This window comes from Callorhinchus milii, unplaced genomic scaffold (genome assembly GCF_018977255.1).
Source record: "Callorhinchus milii isolate IMCB2004 unplaced genomic scaffold, IMCB_Cmil_1.0 Scaffold339, whole genome shotgun sequence".
NCBI lineage: Eukaryota > Metazoa > Chordata > Chondrichthyes > Chimaeriformes > Callorhinchidae > Callorhinchus > Callorhinchus milii.
The window spans coordinates 1-8972 of NW_024705080.1; the positions used below are offsets into that span (position 1 = coordinate 1).

At 47.6% G+C, this 8972-nt stretch overlaps 1 protein-coding gene across 1 annotated transcript; it reads right to left on the reverse strand.

The window, feature by feature from the left end:
• Positions 1-2428: 2428 nt before the first annotated feature.
• LOC121852042 (arylamine N-acetyltransferase, pineal gland isozyme NAT-3-like) lies at positions 2429-8570 on the reverse strand. Its single transcript, XM_042346147.1, has 4 exons — positions 8400-8570; positions 5606-5730; positions 4330-4519; positions 2429-2809 (listed from the first exon to the last, which is right to left on the reverse strand). The coding sequence occupies exons 1-4, from the start codon at positions 8568-8570 to the stop codon at positions 2429-2431; spliced, it is 867 nt and encodes a 288-aa protein (XP_042202081.1).
• Between the last annotated feature and the right edge of the window lie 402 nt (positions 8571-8972).

Consider the following 8972-nt stretch of genomic DNA (forward strand, 5'->3'; position numbering starts at 1 on the left):
ATCAGGGGTCAGCGCGGGGTCGTGGGTTACGGGTGCTGATTGGCTGTGTGCCGGTGACGCGCTGAGAGGGAGTGATCGGGTGGCAGCGCGGTGTGATTGGTTGAGTAGTGTTAACACGCGCTGGGGAAAACGGATCGTAGAGATAGCGCGTCGTCATTGGTTAACTAAGGAGCGATGCTCACGTCGACGTCCGCATCAGCTCCGTCTCCGTGAGCAGGGGCTATAAAAGGGGATGCACACAGGCGTAAAGGCAGTATGTAACCAGCGAAGAATGAAGACGGGGATGAAGAGATAGGGCCCTGCGGTACCTAGTCCCGCTGTCCTAACGGGACCGGGACTCTGTGTAACCCAGAGGCGAATGCATTGTGTGTAGCCATAGGCATAGGGTCTACACGAGTCGAATGCATGGTGTGTAGCCAGAGGCATAGAGTCTACACGAGTTAAGTGGAGTGTATAGTCAGAAGAATAGAGACCACACGTTGTATTGTGACACGTCAAGATTTAATAAAAGTGGGTTACCCGTCAAGAAGTTCCTGCCGTCATTTCCAATACTTCAAATGCACTCCGGAGGTTCTTCGCCATCAGAGGGCCAGCCAAGCAACTCCGTTCTGATTGTGGAACCAATTTCATAGGAGCATGTAAAGAGCTTAAGATCAATACGGAGAATGTCGAAGATTATTCTGTCAGGAAATACCTTAGTGATCAAGGCTGCACATGGATCTTCAATCCTCCCCACTCTTCGCACATGGGTGGAGCCTGGGAACGCATGATCGGGATTGCTCGACACATTCTCGACTCCATGCTATGTGATGTCGGGTCCACACGGCTCTCTCACGAGGTCTTGACCACTCTCATGGCCGAGGTCTCAGCCATAATTAACTCAAGACCCCTGATCCCCGTCTCAACCGACCCGGAGTCACCATTCATCTTGACTCCTGCTACACTTCTTACCCAAAAGACAGATGTGCTCACAGCACCTACCGAGGAGGCCAGCACTGCAGACCTCTACAGACGTCAATGGAGACAAGTGCAGAGCTTCGCGAACACGTTCTGACGTCGCTGGAAAAACGAGTACCTTACGACACTCCAAGTGCGCAACAAGTGGCAGTCTAATAGACCAGACATCCAAGAAGGCGACCTCGTCCTACTGAAGGACAACCAAGCCAAACGGAATGAGTGGCCAATGGGCCGCATCCTCAAGTCGATTCCAAGTGCCGATGGAAAAGTTCGAAAGGTCGAGGTTATGATTGCGAAGCAAGGAGTCGCAAGAACTTTCATCAAGCCCATAGTCGAGATAGTACTACTTCTCTCTCGCAAAGATATGGACAAATAAGTCGACCCGTTGAAGTTGTTATACACTTGTTTATGAGATAGGAAATAAATGGTGGTATCTCCTAGATACCAGACGGGGAGTGTCTTGCCTCACGGCAGATGGGGAGCGTACGTTAACAGGAAGTTCCTGTTTTTTGATGCTAATGTTGGTCACGTGACCAGGAAGTGACGATGTTAGATTTCCACTGTACCACGCGGGCGTCAGCCATTACACAGATAAGTCAAGATGGCGGCACGCATCGCATCTCAGTGAGACCACAGCCGCACTTGTCCATTGTGGGAGCTTAAGAAGCATTATCTGTAAGTTGTTTATATTCTTATAATATTGGAAATTCTGTTGTAATGTTGGAATGACCGTTATAGCAATGTAAATGCCTTTATGGTGCCGTTAAGTTGTTGTAGTAAATACGAGGCCTAGTTAGTAACGAAGCCTGTGACTTTCCTTATTGTGGATGTTACTTGTGATTTAGTAGGTCGAGTCAGACTTGTGCCTATGTTGCGATCCTGAGAGTGATGACGAAGTATCTCATCCACAGTTTAGTGTTAAGTGTAATGCTGTACATTTGGGGTGCAGTGGGATGAATACACTATTTGACTGTATGCAACGCACCAGCTTGTGCCTTTGTCTAGTTGTTCAGGGGTAATGTGGGGGCCTGGTCCTTCCAGGATCTATTGTTATCTGAGACAATGTTCTGATGCTGTGGTGTTCATTGTGTGGGTGTTTCCGAATTATAACAGATGCTGTATCTGTGTTTTCTCACCAGTCTTACCTGTTACAATCAATAAATGACGATCGGAGTTGGACGGTCATCCTGGCTTCGAGGGTTTATTGAACACATGGTTGTCTACTCGACTAGCGGTGCAACGCAGCGCACAGCGAGGCCGAGATACATGGCACCCCGACAACCAGCCCCACCACCCCGTATGTAGACCATGCTGGTCTCGCCATGCTCCATAGAACGTGTGCTTAAAGAGGCCTTGGTGGGTGCTCATCTAGTGTCTTTGTGTTTGCGTGTTTGTGTGCGTGCGTGCGTGCATGCATGATGCACGTAACACCAGATGCACGTTGGCCTTCCCGTGTTACAATTCTAAAACATTAAAACTGATCGCACTCTTCAGGTACAATGGCACGATCTTTTGGCACCAATGGATTTTTGAGAACGACTCCAAAGACGTCCCTCAACACGATGGGGATCTCTTCATCGGAAAGCTCACGGACGGCTTTGCTCTTCCTGCGGACTCGATGGTTCCGCGCCGGCTTGACGGTGGTGCTGGTGAGACGTTGGCCCATGTAGGTGACCCGACCTTGAGGCGTGTGAAGGGTGCACAGAGATTTAGACGCGGGCATGGAGCTCGGTGACGTCTGGTTGTACTGGCACATGTCTGAGAATTCCAGAAATCCACGTGCGGTTGTTGTGAACTTGTAAAGCACTGTCCAACATTCGTCTTCTCCCGCACGAGGTGGCTGCAGTTCTACCTGCAATTAACAAACACAACGAGGATTATTTTTAAACAAGAGAAATCATGTGTAATGAGAATATATCCGGCTCACTGATGTATCACACCTTGTCATGGTGATTAGCTCTGCCGGTCCTGGTTTACAGCCAATGGGGGGAAGCCTGGGGGCATGGCCCTGACGTGATGGAAGGGTGACAGCTATGGAGATTGGTTCTGCTGGCTTTGGCCTCAGCCAATGGGGAGATGAGTCAGGGGCGTGGTCCCGGCAGCTGACGAGGAGCCTGGAAGATTCGATGCAGGCTAACGAGGATTGGCTGAAGCGTACCACGTGACCGGGGATTAAATAGGGGTAGAGAGGAACGACACGTGGTCAGAACGGGAACCAATGGAGGAAGCGCGGGGCTCCGAGTTGCCACGTGGCAGTGCGTCTCTCTCGGTCTATCTGTCCCTTCACGTTGTCTATCAGCAGCGTGAAGTAGATGTAACCCAAAGTGAATAAAAGACGGATTCCAGAAGTCGTCTCAAAGAGTCTTATTACACGTGTAAGCATCTACACTCTGAACATTGATCGACTGCGCCGTCTTGATATTCTGCCTTTGTCGTGCGTGTCAGCTGCATGTTGCACTCTGCGGCTGGATCCACGCCGAGTCAGCGATTGCACAGCCGGTCGCTCACCCGGAGATGGATTTCTGCCTCATGGCATTGGTGCCGTCAACGAGTTAAGAGCCGAGTTCCGATCGCATGCACAGGTTTGCGAACTCTGCTTGGTTACGATCCCGAACGCACCGTTTCATTATCGTTGTAAAGAGGTGGTCGGTACAAAAGTACAACTCGGCTGTCAAATTAAAATGGGGAGAGGTGGCCAATCATGCATTTGGAAGAGTTATTGCGAAAGAGAAATGTGATATATCAATGACAAAACAGTAAAAAAAAACCATTACACATGAGACGACTAAAATGGCCAGCTGTTGAAAAAAAACATGTTTTTGACTGCCAGCACCACAATTACCAGAAAATACGACACACACTTACAAATCCAGGAATTGTTTTGTACAATAACTCGCTGAGATGTATGTACTTTGAACTTCGTTCACACCGTACGTAGCTAACCGTGCTAATCGGAGGTGTGGGATATGGAAAAGCAGTTTGCAGGTGATTAAGTTACACAACGTTGAGAGCGATACATCACCACCCCCATGCTAACTCCTGAATGGGACACGCCGCTACAAGGAACAATAGCCAGCGTATGACGCTGGCGACGGAATGGCAACCGAAGGAGGGGGAGCGCGATGAGATCAGTTCGTGTGCTGGAGTACGGTGGCTGTGGCAGCACAGCACCTTGAGGGATCGCGATGGTTAGTGGAGTCATTGTATAGACTTGCTGGGAATGTTGCAGGCGCGTGTCGCTGTGTTAGTGTGCAGCGAGCGTACATCTTTCAATTGGATCCATCACCGCCGGCCTCCTCCACCGAGGCCTCCTCCACCGAGGCCTCCTCCAGGCTCCACCAGCCGGCAGGGCAGTCGCTGCGCAGCCGGTACGTCCCAGACTCCTGCTCGCTCTCCCGCCCACTCTCCATCTCCAGCGGCTCCCGCATGCCGTTCCCAAGCCAACATCCACCACGAACCTCTCGAGCTGTCGCTCCCCTGAAGGAAGCGCCGATGGACACTTCTGGCCGTCCGTTGCACCAGTTTCACGAGGATCATGAGATGTTGAAAAGGAGGCCCGTACCTGCACGTGAGGCCACATTCAGGATCTGGACACCGCCGTGGCCACGGCCGCGAATGCTTCCACCGCTACTGCCCCTTCACATTGATGTTAACATTACACAATCATTAATAACATCAACTTAATTGGATTTTATTTTATTTTGCTCTGATTAACCATCGTACACTAATTTCGTTATAACTGCTTTTTGTTTTAAGCTAAACTATGTATTTTACCAGGTAAACCCCATTGAGCTATGTAGCTCTAATTCAGAAGCGACCTGGCCACTAACGAAGTGGCTTATGACGTGGAAATTTATAGTCGAAGTAAATACACTAAACACATGTTTCTAAATGTGGAGAGAAAAACTGGAGGACCCGGAGAAAAATCCACGCAATCACGGCGAGACAGTTAGAGATGCAGACTCCAAATATACAGCAGGCGTCAGGGTTGGGATCGAACCCACGACCTCCTGTATACCAGGCGAGGGTTTGTTGTACTTCCCCACACCTAGGATTAGTACGGTTGGCTACGTATGGTACATTAAACAGTTTAGCGCAATAGGTGAGGAATTTCATTCAAACAAAAGGAAATGACTGTGTCTGTTGGCACAAAGGACATCACGCTTGGACTGCTCTGAGATTATCCGAGTTGTAAGAGAGGTGCGGTCCCAGAGCAAAGCTACAGAATAACAACAACAAAGTGTAGCCTTTGTCAATCCACTGCTGGATGAAGATCTCCACGCCGAGCATACTCCCCACGCTGGTCAGTGCAGGATTTTTGAAAGCGAGGCACCCAGGATCAGTTGAGTATCACTCGCCACTGATGTTAGCCGTGACCAGGAGTTGAACTCGGGTGGCTGGGTTCGTAGTGCGCTAACCCCTGCGCCACAGCTCCATCTGCACGTCACGTTGATGTTTAGAACGGGAGGCGTGCAGGGCAAAAATGAACAATGTCGGTAGTGCTTGTACGTCCATTGCTGGCCCTATGCCCAATTGTGGAAATTACACATTCCCTTGGCAGAGGGTCAGTGTTTGCAGAATCAATCATGTTGTGTATGGCATAGAGAGAGAGAGACCACGTCAAGATACGCGTAAAGGTAGGCGTTACCTGTGAGTGAAGGGGCTCAGCACGCGAGCTGAACACAGGGTCACCTGGAATCCCAGCTGCCGCAGCAGCCAAGAGAAGAGGCCGTTGTTCTCGTAGCAGAAGCCTCCTCGCCGCTCCTTCACAATCTGTCGGCACGCAACGGCCTTGTCACGCGGCCCGTGAGCCAGTAGTCAGTTGCAACAACAACAAAAATCCGCCTAAGGTTTATAGCGCCTTAGATGACAAATAAGATAAATGTGATATTTGTCAATATTTACCAATGTTTCGATTTAAAGCTTTCATGACTGCAGGGATTCATCTTCTTGGTTCTTTCGGTAAAGTCACGTAGAAGGGAAGTAATAAATAATAAAAATAAAACATAATAAAATAATTCTCACGACATTTCGGCCACAACGCAAGCAGCCGTCCTCAGGTGAAGAATGAAACACCACCAAGCTTGGAGCGTATATTTAAGCTGGGTTGGAGGGGGAAGAAGAGCGCCTTGACTAAAGAATTTGCATATCAAGAGGAATTTAGCATATTTATGCGAAATGCGTAGGAGGTGGGCGGGGGGGTTTCAAAGTCATATTATGCCTGTGCATTATGCAGGATTAGCAGCATCAAAGGGAGGGGATGGGGGTAACATTAACAAAGGGGAGGAATGTTAATAGTATGTAGCTGCAGTTGCTAAACAACCACGTAAAAAAAAACGAAAGTATAAACTACATAGTATCATCAGTATACTAAATATACTCTCCAATAAGCTGAGCTACTAAAAGTAAGTAATACATTACAATTCTATGTCGCAAAAAATATAATATGCTTCCAGCTAAACTTTTTTCTCTTACATCACACGGGTCTACCCCGTACTATATACTACCATAGACAAACTCAACATTAAATTATATACTGTATTACTATACACCACTCTATACCTTCGTCTATAATATTACACTAAGTATTATTTTACCCACCCTACTATATACCACACTGCTGTATATTCACTATACAATTACGATACTGTATATTACCTTATAAATTGTATTAAACATTACAATTTTATACTATTTATACAATCTGCTATACACTATACCATTGACCGTCGCGTGAAAGATACTAAGAGGAAGCAACGAAATATGTCAATGGAAGAGTAGTGAAAGGAGACTTGCAGCAGAGCAAAGAATCCATTCCCTGTGGAGAATACAAGATATATAGTCAATGCCATTGAGTGGACTGCGGTCTGAAAGTCACCGTAAACGTGAAGACAATCAGTTAAGATCCGAAATGGTTTATTACGTCCTTCCAATGATTGCTGAGCCAGAATCAATTTTCTCGGTTGAAATTGTCTCTGTGTTTGTATATGTATATGTGGATCGCCTCATGAACGAATCTCTCATGGTAGCCAGATGGCTTGCAGAGAACCTCTGTCTTGGAGAAGTCAATGTCATGTGAGCCCACTGAATTGTAACAGTGATCTGCTACGGCTGAGGTGTTTGTCCTACCGTGTTTCAGGTCTGCTTTATGTTCACGGATGCGGTCCGAGATATGTCGTTTGGTTTCTCCAATGTAACTGCTACCACAGAGGCAACTTAGTTTGTAGATGCCACGGTACTGTATGTCTGGAACCACATCTTTTACAGACAGGACTAGATCACGGATTTTATGTACTGTGTTGAATCGGACCTGGATCTTGTGTTTAATCAGGATTTTGGAGATCTTTTTTGTGACCCCAGCAATGTAGGGTAAGGTGATGGTTTTGAAAGGCTCCTCAATACGATCCTTCTTGATGGTTGGAGTGATGGCTTTGCGGATTGTGTAGTCGGAGTAACCATTAGCCTTAAGAGCTTGGCGTACGTGTTTGAGTTCACTGGCAATGTGTTCCTATCAACTCCCCCACCTACAAACTTCTGCTTGATATGCAAATTCTTTAGTCAAGGCACTCTTCTTCCCCCTCCAACCCAGCTTAAATATACGCTCCAAGCTTGGTGGCGTTTCATTCTTCACCTGAGGACGGCTGCTTGCGTTGTGGCCGAAACGTCGTGAGAATTATTTTATGTTAAATTTGTATTATTTTATTACTTCCCTTCTACGTGACTTTACCGAAAGAACCAAGAACATTTACCAATGTGTCCAGTGTAGATTGTATACAGAGAGAAACTAGTTGTGCGGATGAAATGCATGCAAGTGTCGGTGTAGATAAAAAGTAGATTTCGAGTTGACCCACTACTGTGAGATTCATGAATAGGTTTTGATTTACTGTATATTCTTTAACTCCAAAAAGTCCGTAAAGTGGGCAGAAGTTGTCACGGTCAGGAACATTCTTGGAAAAGATGAGGTCGCCAAGGGATTGTCTAACAGTCTAAGGGAACACTGAAATATTCGTGGGGTTTTATATACGGCACGACAATATTATGGGCAAGGAACTGTCGTGCTCGAGTAATATCATGGCAACAATGTCCATGTTATCTGAATAACCATCGAGTCCTGACAAATACTTTTCCGAAATCATTAAGAGTCCTCAAATTAAATTAGCACATTATTGCAAACACATTTCTTTAAATTGAAAACGAATTTTTTTAAACCGCTTTTTGTGTTTAGTTTGTTGTCCTCCCCCCACACCTCCGATTAGCGCGGTCGGCTGTATATATGGTGCGAAATAAGTTCAACACATACGTACATTCCTGAAAACACACTCTGAGAGCCATACAGATGCTGCAGTGTAAATCCATCATATTGCTAACTTTTGCGTGAAACCCACATCACCGGAAACTCTCGCGCTGTGCTGATCGCAGTGCGCGCGATGTGCCGTCATCACCTTGCGGTAGATCTTCTCCAGGTCCAGGGTTATGGGCTCCCCACAGTGGATGCTGAGGGTCTCGAACGGCACGGACAGCACATGGGCACGGTGGAGGGCGCGGAGCGATGCCACGCTGGGGGCTGTGCTGCCTACGAAGCAGATCCGCTCCAGGTAAGCGCCCACATCCATGATCGGTCCGCAGTATGGCGGCTGCTCGTCTGCCGGCGTACAAGAAATGAATGCGTGTGCAAAGAAATCATCGTCGCCCGCGACCTTTGGAAAAGGTACTTCTGATTCACGCAGCAGCCTCTCCGCTCACCATGTGGCTCGCAGCTTCCCGAGGCTGTGTGGGAGGATGTGCATCTTGGGGAATTCAACCCCTGTGGAATGCCAGTGTTCTCAAAATCTCCCAAAGATCAGAGACATTCGGAGGCTATTTACCACGCAACTGCTGCTATCAAAATGTCATCTCAACATCTGAGCAGGTCCAATGTGAGCCCGAGGTCACTGTCACGACTCCACGTGGCCTACATCGACATCAAGGTCTCCCTCGACTCCATCGACCGCAACGCCACGTGGACAATTATAGTA

Bases quoted from the DNA above. Each gene is read 5' to 3' on its own strand.
- LOC121852042 (XM_042346147.1), bottom strand. From the start codon at position 8,570: ATGGATGTGGGCGCTTACCTGGAGCGGATCTGCTTCGTAGGCAGCACA. The intron at 4,520-5,605 runs GTAACGCCTACC...CCTCACGTGCAG, and splicing joins CTGAGCCCCTTCACTCACAG to GTACGGGCCTCCTTTTCAAC. The intron at 2,810-4,329 runs GTACCGGCTGCG...TGTTAATTGCAG, and splicing joins AGCGAGCAGGAGTCTGGGAC to GTAGAACTGCAGCCACCTCG.